At 47.5% G+C, this 17067-nt stretch overlaps 1 protein-coding gene across 1 annotated transcript in view; it reads left to right on the top strand.

The window, feature by feature from the left end:
* NCAPD3 (non-SMC condensin II complex subunit D3) overlaps positions 1-17067 on the top strand; it is a 55004-nt gene that overhangs the window by 31679 nt on the left and 6258 nt on the right. The window contains exons 20-28 of the mRNA XM_087706383.1: positions 90-197; positions 951-1065; positions 1166-1273; positions 2654-2892; positions 4439-4518; positions 9442-9579; positions 11911-12044; positions 13967-14166; positions 15989-16099. Coding sequence (XP_087562509.1) covers positions 90-197; positions 951-1065; positions 1166-1273; positions 2654-2892; positions 4439-4518; positions 9442-9579; positions 11911-12044; positions 13967-14166; positions 15989-16099 — 1233 coding nt within the window. The remainder of the gene's footprint in view (positions 1-89; positions 198-950; positions 1066-1165; positions 1274-2653; positions 2893-4438; positions 4519-9441; positions 9580-11910; positions 12045-13966; positions 14167-15988; positions 16100-17067) is intronic.

Raw genomic sequence — 17067 nt, 5'->3', positions numbered from 1 at the left:
AGAAGTGGGATCCTGGGGAAGGTTGCTGTGTTAACTCGGCAAACATTTACTCAACTTCCCCCCCCCCCCCCCGTGTCATGTTTAAACAGGAACTGCTGAACAACCTATGCGGAGATCTTTTAGCTGCCTGTGAGCAATATATCTCAAAGATCGTCCTCCAAGAATTTGGCACGGAACAGCTGCAAGAGGATATCTTGGTAAATAAAACCAGCGTGGTTGCGAGTGGTTATACTCTGAATATCAAATTTTGGGGTTCAGTCAGCCCACCGAGGGAAGCCTTAATAAAAAAGATTTGTCAAGGCAAATCCTTCTCTCCATTAGCTTTGGAGCCGCATGTGGCTCTTTCATTCCTCTGCTGCAGCTCAAAATATGTGTCACAACCGCCAATGTTTGACACCCCCTGACATACAATTCATTGAGCTTTTGGGACCCCCGTTAGGTTTTGTGGCTGCCGGTGTTTTCTTTTCTGTGGGAAACGGATCCAAAGGATTCTTTGAGTGTTTAAGGTTGCCGGCCCCTGAGCTAGACTTTCACCCAATCATCATCATCATTTAACGACTCCATAATCTCTTGCGGGGTGGAGTCTGGGCAACTGAATGGAGCTATCAGAGCGTTTTAATGGCCAGATGCTCTTCCTGACGCCAATGCGGAGTTTTGTTCGGCAGATATATTCTCATTTTGCCCAGAGAGAAATATCTGCCTCTACCCAGGATCGAACTCACAGCCTCCTGGTTGAGAGGTGAGAGTCCCACCTCTAGGCTATCACTCCGTTCTTCAGTCACTATGTTGTGCCCAATTCTTTGTGACCTCATGGACACCCCCTCCCCCTCGTCCTCCAGTGTCTCTTGGAGTTTGCTCAAATCCATGTTCACGTTAGGCTTTCGCCAAATAGTATTTTAATACCAATTTAGGATTCTCTTTCTAGTTTATGGCGTTGTTTCGTTTGGCAGGTGAGGCACCTCTTCACCTTGGGTGAGATTGCACAGCTCTGTCCGGCCAAAGTGGACAAGCGCATCTTCTTGTTGATCCAATCCCTCTTGGCTAGTCCTGACAACATGGAACAGTGTAAGCTCTTCTTCCTCCTTTGGATGTCCACCTTGCAGAGGGGACTGTCTCCTGCTTCAAAGCCCTTTCTTAATTGGGGTGTGTGTGTGTTGTTTTCTAGTGTCCAGCTCTGCGGAGAACGAGGACCTCCCAGCATCTCAACCCTTGTCACAATTCCAAGGGTCCATGATGCCTTCTACTGTCCGAGCACATGCATTCATTACTCTGGGTAGGCATGGTGCGGTGGGGTGGGGGAGAGGGGAGAAGACTTGCCATATTCCCTACTTTTCCCCCCACCCTTAGCAACCATTGACACAGCATGTTGGCCTATCTTAAAATTTTATTCTCTGTGTTTCCATTTCATTTGAGTCTATGATGAAATGAAGACAATAGAAGTAAGACAATAGGAATTGACATTCCGAGTTTGGTGTCTCTTCTCTCCTCTCCTTATCTTCCCTTCTCCTTCCTTCTCCTTTCCTCTCCTCTCTTTCCTTTTCCTCTCTCCTCTCCTTATCTTCCCCTCTCCTTGCCTTCCCTCTCCTTCCTTCTCCTCTTCTTATCTTCCTCTTACCTTCCTTTTCCTATCTCCTTCCTTCTCCTCTCTCCTCTCCTTCCTTCTTCTCTCTCCTCTCCTTATCTTCCCCTCCCTTTCCCTCGCCTTCCTTCTCTCCTTATCTTTCCCTCACCTTCCTTTTCCTATCTCCTTCCTTCTCCTCTCCTCTCTCCTCTCCTTCCTTCTTCTCTCTCCTCTCCTTATCTTCCCCTCCCTTCCCCTCTCCTTCCTTCTCACCTTATCTTCCCCTCTCCTCCTCTTTCCTCTCCTCTCCTTCCTTCTCCTGTCTCCTCTTCTTATCTTTCCCGCTCCTTCCCTTCCCTCTCCTTCCTTCTCCTCTCTCCTCTCCCTCTCCTCCCTTCTCCTCTCTCCTGTCCTTATCTTCTCCTCTCCTTCCCTCTCCTCCCTTCTCCTCTCTCCTCTCCTTATCTTCCCCTCCCTTTCCCTCTCCTTCCTTCTCTTCTTATCTTACCCTCTCCTTCTCTTTCCTCTCTCCTCTCCTCTCCTTCCTTCTCCTGTCTCCTCTCCTTCTCCTCTCCTTCCCTCTCAACAGTAATGCAATCCATAGTGACATATCTAAATTTACATTCAGTGCTCTAATTTCTCTAAACACCATGTCCCATATTTTTTGTGCACTATCACAATCCCACCACATATGTTTACATGTTCCAACCTCTTTCTTGCACCTCCAACAAATATTTGTATATTTACCATCTATTTGATTTAATTTGCGTGGTGTTAGGTATCACCTCCACATCACTTTATATCGATTTTCCTTAACTCTAACCAACATATTCTTATACACTCTTCTATCCCAAATATTTTCCAATCTTTAGCATTTATTTCTCCTACATCTAATTCCCAAATTAATTTTGAACGTTTTGCCTGCTCTTCTTTCAGTTAATATTCTATATATTTTTCCCAATTCTTCCTTTACTTATATATTCTCCATTCACCTCACATTCTTTTATAATCATTCAAATTTTGTTAACTGTCTATCTTTCTCCTCGAATCTTTCTTCCACTTTTATCCGTTTCTGCTTCCTTTTTATGACAGGAAAGCTTTGCCTGCAGCACGAGGACCTGGCGAAGAAGTGCATCGCGGCCTTGGCTCGCGAGCTGGAGGTGTCCAAGGACGTGGCCGTCCGCAACAATGTGGTGATTGTGATGTGTGACCTCTGCGTCCGCTACACCACCATGGTGGACAGGTATATTCCCGACATTGCGATATGCCTGAAGGATCCGGAGCCATTCATACGGAAACAGACGCTCATCCTCCTTACGAATCTCTTGCAGGTGAGGGGGAAGCAGGAGGGTGGAATTTAAGCTTCTTCATTGTCTAGACCGGGCGCGCTCAGCTTTCAGGGAAATGTAGCACAGGGTGTTGAATTTATATTTGGCGACAAAGAAACAAAGGGAGACTAGTATACATCTATTTCAAGCTATTCAGCTCTCGTCAGCTAGCCATACCCTTACTGGGATTCCAACCCGGGCTACTTACTGTACATATTAGGTAGATGTATTAACCTCTAAGCCACCGTCTTTCCTCCCTTTGTCAGCTGCACCAAGGGAAAGAACGTGTTTTTTGTCAGGGCAACCTGGTCTACCCAATTATGGACAGAGCATACTGCTTTCGCCTTTCAGCTCCAATCCAGGAGCCTTTGCAGACAGTCACTTTCGCAACAAACCATTTTTGTGTCGCATTTATGTTTTACTGACAAAGAAATAAAGAGAGACTGGAATAAATCTATTTCAAGCTATTTAGCGCTCACCAGCTAGCCATACCCTTCTGGGATTCGAAGCCAGCTGCTTACAAATTAGGTAGATGTATTAACCTCATCACTTTGTCAGCTATATGTTTTGTCGACTATCCGCCACGGCATACTGTACTGCAGGCTATTTCTGCTGGCTGCCGGCTGCCTGCAATTTGGCAGTTCGAATCTCACCAGGCTCAAGGTTGACTCAGCCTTCCATCCTTCCGAGGTCGGTAAAATGAAGACCCAGATGGTTTGGAGCAAATATGCTGACTCTGCAAAACTTCTTAGAGAGGGCTGTAAAGCACTGCAAAGTGGTATATAAATCTAAGTGCTATTGCTGTTCCTTTCTTCCGTGGTGGCACAGTGGTTAGTACGCAGTATTGCGGGCTAACTGCCCACTGCCAGGAGTTCGATCCTGACCAGCTCAAGGGTGACTCAGCCTGCCATCTTTCCAAGGTGGGTAAAATGAGGACCCAGATTGTTGGGAGGCAATAGGCTGACTCTGTAAAGCACTTAGAGAGGGCTGTAAAACACTGTAAAGCAGTATATAAGTCTAAGTGCTTTTGCTATTGCTATAATGTGAGCAGAGATTAAGTGTACCCAAATATGGGACGGAGCATACTGCTTCCTCTTTTGCCTTTCAGCCCCAATCACAGGGTACGACATTTTCATTAAGAACAAAAACGTGGAACTCACCTGTCCTGGCATGGACTCAGGAGGACCGTCGTCCAGTTAATTCAAAGAGGCCATCTTTGAAAACCTAAAAAGAACTTCAGGAAAAGGAAAGATGCAGGGGTTTAGGGAAATGTGTGTGTGTGTGTGTGTGTGTGTGTGTGTGTGTGTGTGTGTGTGTGTGTTTTATTTATGCTGATAAATAAATAAAGGGAGACTAGTATAGATCTATTTCAAGCTATTTAGCTCTCATCAGCTAGCCATACCCTTACTGGGATTTGAACCTGGCCTATGTTACATACTAGGCAGACATCTTAGCCATTAGGCCACAGGCTCTTATCCGTTATATATAGGGAGATGGTATCCATGTTTTCTATCCAAAGGGGCTAATTGTGCTGTTTTGGTTTGATTAGGAAGAATTTGTGAAATGGAAAGGCTCGCTCTTCTTCAGGTTCGTCAGCGTTCTGGTGGATCCCAATCCAGAAATTGCCAGGTAAGGAAGATCTTTCGGACGTTGGTAGAGTTTGAAACTTGGTGGTGTCTCCATTCCTTCTGAAAATCTGGGAGAAGATTCCATCTAAGCCTTTTGTCCTTCAGGCAGTTTTATAATATAGGCCTTTATTTTCCCCTTCCTTTCTTCCTCCTTTCCTTTCCCTCCCTTTCTTCTCATCTTTCCTTCCTTCTTTCCTTCTTTCCTTCTTTCCTTCAATTTTCTTAAATCTTACATGCATTGGGATGCAAGAGAAATCAGACACTCTCTTATTAAATCAAGTCAAATATCTATTACAGTCATAAACCTGTATAACTCCCCTTCCTTTCTGCTTCCCCTTCCCCATTCTCTCCTCCCTCCTCTCTTCCCTTCTCCTCCCTCCCCCCTTCCCCTTTCCTACTCCTCTCCTTCCCCTTCCCTCCCCTCCCCACTCCTCTCCTAACAAGAATTCTTAAGCCTTCTTCTCTAGAGTGATTAGTGAGACTGGGAAGCTTTTCAAGGAGCAAACAATTTTTTTAAAAGGATGGCAATACAGGGAGCCAACTAAATATTGCTTTCTCCACAGTGTCTGAATTCTAGGATGATATTGTCCCATATCTTTCCAGCAGGGGGAAGTACAGTGTTACATCGTTCGCCTTCGCACGGCTGAAATCTAGTTTAGATTGGCGGTGTTTGCTTAAAAAGCAGAAGGCGTTGATAACCCGCTGCTTTATTTATGCTCAGGATTGTTCTTTAAACAAACAGTAGGCAACTTACTCGTAGGGCTTTTCAGTACATTGTGTAAACTTGCATCAGAGTACAGTAAAAAAGAAAAACAACGATGGTTCCGGAGTCCTTGCGGGATTCTGTGTACAGAAAGAGGAGAAGAATGCATTTTCCACCGTGGCACGTGCCAGTACTTTTAAAAGAATGCCCAAGTATGAAGAACGATTGCAGGAACTGGGCATGGCCAGTCTAGTGAAGAGAAGGACCAGGAGAGACAGGATAGCAGGCTTCCAATATTTGAGGGGCTGCCACAGAGAGGAGGAAGGGTCAAGCTATTTTCAAAGGCACCAGAAGGCCAGACAAGGAATAATGGATGGAAACTGAACGAGAGATTCAACCTGGAAATGAGGAGAAATTTTCTGACACTGAGAATAAAATCAACCAACAGAACAGAAGTTGCCTTCGGAAGTTGTGAGAGCTTCATCCCTGGAAGCTTTCAAGAAGAGACTGGACTGCCACCTGTCAGGAATGGTATATGGCCATGATGGCAAACCTATGGCACACGTGCCACAGGTGGCACACAGAGCCCTCTCTGCGGGCACTTGAGCTCTTGTCCAGCTGAGCTCCACCGCACAATGTGCATGCGGCTCCCACTGGCCAGCTGATTTTCAAGTCTCTGCTGTGCATGTGGGAGGCGCGGGGGGGGGTGTCCCCCCCTCCCTCAAGCCTCAGTTTTGGTTTCAGGAAGCTTCAGGCGGAACTGCTAGGCCCAAAATGGGGTGCATGTGCCAGGGGGGCACATGCGCAGGGCCTATCACGGGGTGATAGGGGGTTGTGCACCCCTATGCAGGGGGTGGGGTACATTGTATTGCGGGTGTGGGCATGCATGCATTCTCACACACACACAATTTCGGCACATGAGGACCAAAAGGTTAGTCATCAGTGGTGTAGGGTCTTCTGCTTTGGCAGCGGGTTGGACTAGATGACCTACAAGGTCCCTCCCAACTCTGTTAATGTGTTTAATTCCACCTCCTCATTCAGAAGTCTTATCTATATAATTGCCATATTTTTACGAGTATAAGACGCAGTTTCTCTCCCCTAAAAGAGGGTGAAAATTTGGGTGCGTCTTATACTCCGAATGTAGTCCCGCCTACTCACCAGCTCCCACACTTCGGCCTCTGTGTGTCCCGTTTCACAGCTGTTCCAGGCTGCAGGGATTGCCACAGACCAGCCCCCTCCTCCGTGGCTTGCGTGTTTAGCTCTGCGCCTCGCATTTTCAGCCTTGGAACGCTCCGTTTGATACCCTTTCAAGGCTGCGGGGATCGCCAGAGCACATCGCCGCCAATCTCTGCCTCCATGCATTGCATTTTGGGTTTTTGGCCTCTGCGCGTTGCATTACCGGGCGGTGATTGGCGGTGATGTGCTTTTGCGATCCCCGCAGCCTTGAATGGGTCTCAAATGGAGCATTGGGAAGCTGAAAACGCGTGGCGCAGAGGCCAAAATGGCAACCCGGAACAGCCGCTGCCTTGTCTCACCGCTTCGTGTGCTTTACTCCCTTGAGCTCCGTCCAACGATCAGCTATGCTTTTGAAGCTGCGTATCAGCCCCAACGAGGCGCATCCGAGCGAAGCGACTCTCTCCCCCCCCCCCCCCCCCCCCCGTGCGCGCTCACAACCAGGAAACTTATGTGCCACGCTGCTTTCTAAGGACGCTAGCTGGTAGGCAGAGGTGGAATTTTTTTCTTTCTTATTTTCCTCCCCAAAAACGAAGGTGTGTCTTATACTCCAGGGCGTTACATACTCTGAAAAATACAGTAGGTTAAATTCTGTAGCCATGAACTTCTCCTGTGAGCAACTTACCTGTGCTTTATCTAAAACCTACCCAGGTGGGAATGGGAATATTTTTTAAATCAAAGTCCACATATTGGGCTGGGGGCAGGGGGGGGAAATATTCATTTTCTTTTTTTTAAAAGAGACCCTAAATATTGAGGTTCTGAGTTTAGACTCAAGGCAAGCAGACTCGTTCTTAATAAGATTTAGTTATCGTGAGCGACTAGTTAATTACCTCAAACATTGTAATTACCGACGGTGTTTACGGTTCTATGGAGTTATTTCTCCCTTTAATTATGCTGGATTATAATTAGAAGGAAAATTGTAGGATGAGCCCTGAAAGCTTTTGCTAAAGAGAGCTGGCTAAGGGAAGGGCACCGAAACAAGCTGTATGGTGTGTTTTTTTTTAAAAAAGACATTTTAAACAAGGCGATCATTGGAAGAGACTCTGAACGGGGAGAGGAGAGGCCTCGGGTTTCCACCCAGCTCTGGTTTTGTTCCTTCGGTGGCACTCAACTGGGTGGCATCCCCTGTTAGCCTTGGGCCGGCATCCTTAAGATAGAGAAGGGTCTGTGACTTGATTGATGTTTCGTGGGAAAAATTAAGAGGCTGCTACTCTAGCAAACTAGGTTTAAATGTATATATATATCAGGATTTCACATCCAAATGTCCAGTAATGTTGGATTCCAGTGTATTCTCTGATATCTCATAGGGTTCAGATGGAGCAAATTTGCGCAGTGAAATAGAACAAAACAGAAAATGGAATGGAATGAGGAAAGAAGGAATGGAATGGAATAGAATAATGAAAGAATAGAATAGGACATGGAGTGGAATGGAATAGAAAGAGGAAAGAATGAATAGAATAGAATAGGGAAAGAATAAAGTAATAGAATAGAATAGGGAAAGAATAAAATAATGAAAGAATAGAATAGGAAGTGGAGTGGAATAAAATAGAAAGAGGAAAGAATGAATAGAATAGGGAAAAAATAAAGTAATTGAATAGAATAGAATAGGGAAAGAATAGAATAATGAAAGAATAGAATAGGATGTGGAGTGGAATAGAATAGAAAGAGGAAAGAATGAATAGAATAGGGAAAGAATAAAGTAATAGAATAGAGAAAGAATAAAATAATGAAAGAATAGAATAGGACGTGGAGTGGAATAGAATAGAAAGGAAAGAATGAATAGAATAGGGAAAGAATAAAGTAATAGAATAGAGAAAGAATAAAATAATGAAAGAATAGAATAGGACGTGGAGTGGAATAGAATAGAAAGGAAAGAATGAATAGAATAGGGAAAGAATAAAGTAGTTGAATAGAATAGAATAGGGAAAGAATAAAATAATGAAAGAATACAATAGAATATCGGAATAAAGGATAGAATAGAATAAGTCCTCAACTTACAGCAGTACTTTTAATGACCTTTCAAAGTTACAACGGTGGCACTGAAGAAAGGTACTTATGACCATTTTTCACAGTTATGACCTTTGGGGGCATCCTTGTGATCATGTGGTCAAAATCTGGACCCATGGCAACCGACTCGTACTTATGACGGTTGCTTTGTCCTGAGGTCATGCGATCCCCTTTGGCGACCTTCCGACAAGCAGAGCCAATGGAGAAGCCAGATTCACTTAACAACCAAGCTACAAACTTTATCAATGGCAGTGATTCACTTTTACAACCGAGGCAAGAAATGTCGTAAAATGGGGCAAACCCCACTTAACAAATGTCTCACTTAGCAAGAGAGATTTTGGTCTCGACTGTGGACATAAGTCAAGGACTGCCTATAATAGGGCGGGAGCCCTAAGGAGCCTGGACGGTCAGGCGAGGAGTGGCTGGGAGGGGAGGGGCGAGTAGAAGTTGGCGAGGGGACCCTCGACGTGAATGACATCAAGTTGGCCACACCCACCCAGTCACATGACCCTCTAGCCACGCCCACCCAGCCAGTCATTAGGCAGATCATATGCGCGATTTAGAGTTATGAATTTAGTGATCCCTGAGATCCGAAAGATCGGTGACCCCTGGTCCAGGGTATTTAAATCCCATGTCTCAGGCATGATGGGCCTGTCCCACTCTCTTCAGTGGGAAGAGGCTTTCTTCCAGATCCCATCTGCCAAAGGATTTCAGATGGTGGGATCTAGGAGCCTTTTTCTGCTGTTTTTTCAGACTTCGGATCTTTTGCCCCTTTGTGGCTGGGATCTTTTTCTTAAAACAAAACCCAAAGCTGGGATTTTTCAGGACCCTCTTCGATTTGCACCTTGGAGAGCATCGTCGTTGCTTAACCTCTCTGGTTTTTAAGGAGAAGGCGGTGATGCCCGCAAGGGCATTTCCTTCAGCGCTGTTGTGTTCTTGGCCTCCCTCCCTCCCTCCCTCCCTCCCTCCCTCCCTCTGCAGCTTTGTCAGGTTCTGCTTGGTGCACCTCCTGCTCAAGAGGAATCCCGCCATGTTTTCTCAGCACTTCGTCGAATGCATTTTCCATTTCAACGGCTACGAGAGGCACGAGACGTACAACAAGTTCCTCCAGAGCGAAAGGTCGGTGAAGGTTGTTTATTTGCGCCCTGCCGTTCTTTTACAAACAACTCGAGGTGGTGAACATACTTTCCTCTTCCTATTTCCCCCCCCCCACACGACAACCCTGTGAGGTGGGTTGGGCCAAAGTCACCCAATTGACTTTCCTGGCTATGGAGGGTCTAGAACAGTGTTTCTTAACCTTGGTGACATTAAGTCCTGTGGACTTCAACTCCCAGAATTCCCCAGCCAGCTACGCTGGCTGGGGGATTCTGGGAGTTGAAGTCCACAGGACTTAAAGTCGCCAAGGTTGAGAAACACTGGTCTAGAACACACGGTCTTCTGGTGATTGGACCAAAGCCAGCCAATTGTCTTTCATAGCTAAGGCAGGACTAGCACTCACAAGCTCCTGGTGATTGGCCCAAAGTCACCCAATTGTCTTTCATAGCTAAGCCAGGACTAGAACTCACAATCTCCTGGTGATTGGCCCAAAGTCACCCAATTGGATATCTTAGGTAAGGCAGGACTATAATTCACAGGCTCCTGGTGATTGGCCCAAAGTCACCCAATTGGCTTTCATAGCTAAGGCAGGACTATAATTCACAGGCTCCTGGTGATTGGCCCAAAGTCACCCAATTGGATATCTTAGGTAAGGCAGGACTATAATTCACAGGCTCCTGGTGATTGGCCCAAAGTCACCCAGTTGGTTTTCAAAACTAAGACAGGACTAGAACTCACAATCTCCTGTTAATTGGCTCAAAGTCACCCAGCCAGCATTCATGCCTAAGGCCGGACTAGAACTCACAGCCTCCCACTCTCTAACCCGATGTCTTAATCACATAGACCAACCTGTCTTGAACCCCACTTAGTTGCTAGCAGGAGAAGAGGGAAATGTGGCCAGGAGTGGCCAGTGGAGCTGAAAGCAGAGTCGGACAGTGAGGAGGTTGGGGAGGAACATGGGCCAGTCCTGGAGTCTGGGAAGGCTCTGATGAGGGCTCTGTGTCGGAGGCAGAGAGGGGGCCACAGCCGTATGCCAGTTATCAGCTGCCTTTGGACCTAGACAGCAGTGAGGCAGAGGAACAGCTGGAGCCTGTTCCCAGTCTGTCCATGTGCAGAGCCGCCAGAAGAAATCAGGGTAGACTTGGGAGTAAAGTCACAGGTGGAATGTGATTGGCCCCTCCCATAGGAAATAAAAGAGAAGCGAAAGAGGAGTGGGCTTTTGCAGGAAACAATTCATTCGTTAGTTTGTTTCAGGAGTGTAAAGATCTGTCCGTGAATCTCAGAGACTCTGTGCCAAGTCTTTCCTTGCACAGCACCTCATTTGGAAAATATTTACACGGCAGCTTTCCAAGATAGATAAGGTCTGGAGTCATAAATACTCCTTTGAAAGACTTGTCTGCCAGGCCTTTGCTGAATAAGAATGAGAGGAATTCACATTCGATTAATAAAAGGGGTTTTGTCGGGACCAGGAATCTGCCTCGTGCTTTTTGGGGAAGCCTAGGTCAGAACAGGAAATGAATGTGGACCATCCGTGAAAGTTGCTGAAGCTGGTGATAGATGAGAAGACCAGGAAGGAGACATTGCCTGCTTCTAGAGAAGAGGGCTTTTGAGGTTGCTCAGGGAGCACAGTCCTTTTTCCCTGAGAATCAGGGTTGGGTCTTCGCATGGGGAGTCCCCAGCCTCAGGCCACGCTCTTAAGAACTGGTGGGACCAGGATGAAACCTTCAGCTGAATTGAAATGGAATTTAACACGCTGAATACGTTCCCTCCCCGTGCATTTAATTATTCTCTCCGGCCGTCCTGTGAACAATTACAAGGGCTGGTTCCTTCAGTAAAATTGCACTGGAGGAAGCCTCGGGTGCAATTGTCAAGCTGTCAGGTGCCTTTTCCCCACGACTCCACCTTAACAATCCTCAGGGGCCTCTTTCCAACCATGGGTGAACGCAGGGAGCGTCATCTTTGTGCGTGGCACGACAAAACCGCGAAGCCCTTATCCGCGGAGACATAAGCGCGTCGCTAAAGCCGCGACGTCATCGTGCGTCATCACCGCCGTGGCAACAGAAGGGCGCTTTAAAACGGCGCCGCGGCAGAAAGCCGATTTCAATTAAGGTAAGGGTTAGGATTAGGTTTAGGGGTTTGTTTTAGGGTTAGGTTTAGAGTTAGGTTTAGGGTACTGAGTGCTTGGGAATGCGCGGATTTGCCCTCCGCGATTATGTCATCGCGGTAAGATCGCGTTTTTCCTTAGCGCTTCGAATGGCGCGAATTAGTCTTCGCGCTTATGTCTCCGCGGATAAGGGCTTCGCGGATTTGTGGTGGAACCATGGTCAACTCTTGGATTTTGTTCTCTTGCAACAGGGAGAAGAATCTCTTTTCCCTGAAGGGCAGAGCCAACCAAGGGTCCCGGATGCAGATCTACAAGTTCCTCCTGGAGCATTTTACCGACGAACAGCGATTCAACATCACCTCCAAAATTAGCCTAAACGTCCTGGGTACGGCTGAAATTTTAGAGCAGGGGTCCCCGACACCCCCCCCCCCCGGGGCGTGGCCTATTTGCAACCGGGCCACGGGACGGCACATACGCACTTGCAGCCGAGCTGTGTGTGCATACGCACCCGGGCCGGTTCGTGCTGCCCAGTTCCCCTCCCCAGTGGTGGGATTCAACCTGCGTAACAACAGGTCCCCGCGTACGCGCAGTGCGTTTTAAAGCAGCTCAAAAAGTTACTTTCTATTGCAGCCCCCATGAGTAAAACAGCTGAGGCATGGCAATCAGCTGTTTTACTCACTGGGTATCAGCTGGGCTTCAAATCAGTGGGGAAATTCAAAAATGTTTACTACCGGTTCTGAGGGTGTGGCTGGTGGGCGTGGCAGGGGAAGGATATTGCAAAATCCCCTTCCCACCCCACTCCAGGGGAAGGATACTGTAAAATCCCCATTCCCTCTCCACTCCAGGGAAAGGATACTGCAAAATCCTCGTTCCCACCCCACTCCAAGGGAAGGATACTGCAAAATCCCCATTTCCTCCCCACTCCAGGGGAAGGTTACTGCAAAATCCCTGTTCCCACCCCATAATTAATCAATTAATTAATTCCATGGGAAGGATACTGCAAAATCACCATTCCCTCCCCATTCTGGGGCCAGCCAGAGGTGGTATTTGCCGGTTCTCCGGACTATTCAAAGTTTCTGCTACCGGTTCTCCAGAATCTGTTGAATTTCATCCCTGCTTCAAACAAAGAAAATACAGGTCAATATAGCACAGGGGCGGGCGGGCTCACCTGAGCGAACCGGTTCGCTCTCAGCTGATCGTTGGAGCTATCGGTTCGCCCGAACAGGTCCGAACTGGCTGAATCCTACTCCTTCCCTCCAGCTAGGCTGCCAACCTGCAAAAGATGGGGACCGCTGCTTTAGTGGAGTTAAACCCAAAGATACCTGTGTAAAAATAAGAGGGCCTATTCAAAGCTGCCCTGCTCTGCAGATAGGAACTGTGCCTAGCTGCAGGTTTCTTGCCGTTTTTCTTCAAAGGAATTGCGGTTTACAGAGTCAGCATATTTGTCGTCGTTCGTCCCCCGTCCCCCTCCCAACAACCTGGGTCCTCATTTTACCGACTTCGGAAGGGAGGAAGGCTGAGTCAGATCTGAGCCGGTCAGGATCGAACTGCTGGCGGTAGGCAGAGCCAGCCTGCAATACTGCATTCTCACCACTGCGCCACCACGGTTCTTAATATATAAGGTCAGGGGTGGGTTTCAACCAGTTTGCGGCGGTCCCCGCGAACCGGTTGGTCGTCGAATCCGGAAGTAAGTAACTTCCGGGAACGGCGAAGGGCCCACCCGTCCGCCCGCGTTCCTTACCCGGTTTTGTTGAGTTCTGCGCTTCCACGCATGCGCAGGATGCATACAGCGCATGTGCAGGACGCATACAGCGCATGTACAGGACGCATACAGTGCATGCGCAGGACGCATACAGCGCATGCGCAGGACGCATACAGCGCATGCGCAGGACGCATACAGTGCATGCGCAGGACGCATACAGCGCATGCGCGATCCTCCAGGAGCAGCTGGAGCATCGCACAGACGCTAGTACGCATGCGTGCGCTGCGCGTGTGCACGAGGACGCTGCTGGCCCTGTTCCAACCGAACCGGTTGGAACGGGGCGAGAAACCCACCCCTGTATAAGGTGGTTGGAAAGCAGTACTGCAGGCTACCTTTGCTGTCCCCCTGCAGTAGGGCAGTTCAAATCTCACCACGCTCAGGATTGACTCCGTCTTCCATCCATCTGGGCCTTGAGTTGGACACCTGATCTAGATCAGGGTTGTCCAAAGGTGCTTTTTCAAGAGGCAACTGGACTTATTATTTCTTCTCGTCCAAGACGCTCCTCCGCGTTTCACGCTCTCCCTTTCTCCGAAATCCGCTTGCAGCCTCCTTTGTGGACGGCGTCCTGCCGCTCAATATGGAAGCCAGCCAGCTGCTCTCGGATACCTTTGAGATCTTGAGCTGCAAGGAGATCAAACTCTCGGCCATGAGATCCAGACCAGAAGAAGACATCCAGCCGGAAGAAGATGAATTAGCCATGGCCAACGCCGTCATGCAGGTGGCCCAGAAGAAGCTGATTTCACAGGTGAGTCTTACAAAACGGTGCCACCCGGAGTAGCCAGTTCCTTTTTACTTGCCCCAGAACAAAATAATTGGCAGTTGGTTTCAGTGGGAAGAGACGCCTCACTTCCCATCTTGCTCGTCATGCTACAAGTCACCATTCCTGGAAACGTTTTCATTTTTCAATTTTTTTTCATTAGTTTACTAGTTGATAACCGGGCGTTTATCCCAGTCCTGTATCAGACAAGAAAATGAATGAATTATATGCATAGTGTCAAATCAAAGTAATTTTATTTACAGGCGATTAGAATAATCAAAGCCTTGTTGAAAATGTCCAGATTTTCTAATGTTGGATTTCCCCCCCCCCTTACCAGAGGGAGCCCCCTTGTGGAGTACTGCGAAACTGTTGCCATGTCAACTCCACTGCGCTGCACAGTAGAAGCCATTTTAGAGCAGTACAGTAGAAGCCATTTTAAGGCACAACAGGCTGTATCTTAACAGAACACACACCCTGGGGAGTTTTAGGAGTGTGTTACCCCCCACAGTATTTGTTTCCAGAGAGTAAGTCATCTGTGTATCAAGTTTGGTTGGAATTGCTTGAGGCGTTCCAGAGTTATGCTGGAACATACACACACACACAGCCATTTTTATACACATAGATAAAGATAATAATATAATAATGATAAAGATAATAGATAATAATAATATAGAATACAACAAAAATACAAAAGAATATAGTGGGGAAACGGTAGGGGAAAGTGGGGGAAAGCAAGAGGGGGGAAAGGAATTGACTTCCGACTCCCTTGGGTGCAGCAGAATAAGACATGAACATCTTACCTCAGCTTTTTACTGTGGCATAATAGTATAAACTAGCCATTTCTATAAAAAACAAATCTCTCTAATTGGTAAAACCCAAAATCAAAGCTTCATTTTTTTCCCCACCTGGAGCACAAAGTCCAGAAGTGGTTTCCAAGTCAAATTTCCAGTGGAAATGTTCTCAAATACCCAAAGTTGATCCCATCTCTACAAAGGGGGGCATTTGCCCAGGTTCGCCTGGTGCACCAGTTGCGCCCCTACCTGAACCAGGAGGCTCTCACAACAGTCACTCGTGCCCTTGTGACCTCTAGGCTGGAGTACTGCAATGTGCTCTACATGGGGCTGCCCTTGAAGAGTATTCGGCGACTTCAGCTAGTCCAGAATGCGGCCGCGCGAGCGATTGTGGGTGCACCTCGCTTCACCCACATAACACCTATCCTCCGCGAGCTGCACTGGCTACCAGTCGATCTCCGGGTACGCTTCAAGGTGCTACTTGTCACCTACAAAGCCCTTCATGGTAGTGGATCTGGGTACTTGAGAGACCGCCTACTGCCAATTACCTCCACCCGACCAATTAGATCCCATAGATTAGGCCTCCTCCGAGTCCCATCTGCCGGTCAATGTCGACTGGCAACTACGCGGAGGAGAGCTTTCTCGGTGGCAGCTCCGACCCTATGGAACGATCTCCCCGTGGAGATTCGTACCCTCACCACCCTCCAGACCTTCCGCACAGCCCTCAAAATCTGGCTATCCCGTCAGGCCTGGGGTTAAAGACTGTAACCCACCCGAATAATATGAATGTTGTGCTTTTAATGATGTACTGTCTTATGTGTTAATTGTTTGTTTCCCTCCCCTTCGAGTTGTAAGCCGCCCTGAGTCCCCCCAGGGAAAAGGGCGGCATATAAATAAATTACTCTAAACTCTCTCTCTCTCTCTCTAAAGGCTTTCCTCAGTGTGTGCTCTCTCCGTTGTTTAGGGTAGACAGCCCTCTTCACCTAAACGTATCTCTCTGTGCTCCATCCGAATTCTAGGTCCAAAAGAAGAATTTCATCGAAAACATCATCCCCATCATCACGTCGCTGAAGAGCTTGTTGGAGCAAAGCAAACTCCCAGTCTTGAAGGACCTCATGAATTACCTCCGGGTAATCTTTCTCAGCCAGTGATACGCCATTAAAATTTGAGTCAGGGGGCAGTACGTTCCTGAAGGTAGTGGGATGTTTCACGTTCCATCAGTTTAATTTAGCTAAGACGAATACTTTATTTATTGGCGCAGTGCTTAGAATGCAGGCTAATTCTGCCAACTGCCAGCAGTTCGATTCTCAACAGGGTCAAGGTTGACTCAGCCTTCTAGCCTTCCGAGGTCGGTAAAATGAGGACTTAAGATTGTTCCGGGCAAATAGGCTGACTCTGTAAACCGCTTAAAGTGAGCTGTAAAAGAACTGTGAAGTGGTATATAAGTCTAAGTGCTATGGCTACTTCCTTCCCTTTTCTTATGGCAGGCTAACTCTGCCCATAGCCATGAGTTCGACCCTGATCGGCTCAAGGTTGACTCAGCCTTCCATCCTTCTGAGGTGGATAAAATGAGGACCCAAATTGTTGGGGGCAAATATGCTGACTCTGTAAAGAGGTAAAACACACTGTAGGTGTGGGTAAAACACACTGTAAAGCGGTATTTAAGTCTAAGAGCTATTGCTATAGAAGTGTTTTCAACTTTAGCAACTTGAAGGTATGTGGACTTCAATTCCCAGAATTCCCTAGTCACCTCACAGGGTTGTTGGGGGGGGGGGGAGAATAGAAGGAAGGAGGAGTCTTAGATATGCCCGCCACCTTGAATTGTTCATCAAAATAATAAAGGCAGGATATCTAGAGCCGAGGTGGCGCAGTGGTTAAATGCAGCACTGCAGGCTACTTCAACTGACTGCAGTTCAGCTGTTCAAATCTCACCGGCTCAGGGTTGACTCAGCCTTCCATCCTTCCGAGGTCGGTAAAATGAAGACCCAAATTGTTGGGAGCAAATATGCTGACTCTGTAAAACTGCTTAGGGAGGGCTGTAAAGCACTGTGAAGTGGTATATAAATCTAAGTGCTATTGCCGTTCCTTCCTTCCGTGG

This window comes from Thamnophis sirtalis, unplaced genomic scaffold (genome assembly GCF_051295495.1).
Source record: "Thamnophis sirtalis isolate CommonGarterSnake01/CBP01778 unplaced genomic scaffold, rThaSir2_p1.2 scaffold_2, whole genome shotgun sequence".
Classification (NCBI taxonomy): domain Eukaryota; kingdom Metazoa; phylum Chordata; class Lepidosauria; order Squamata; family Natricidae; genus Thamnophis; species Thamnophis sirtalis.
Note: the sequence above shows the minus strand (reverse complement) of the source record. Positions and strands in the feature narration are given on the sequence as shown.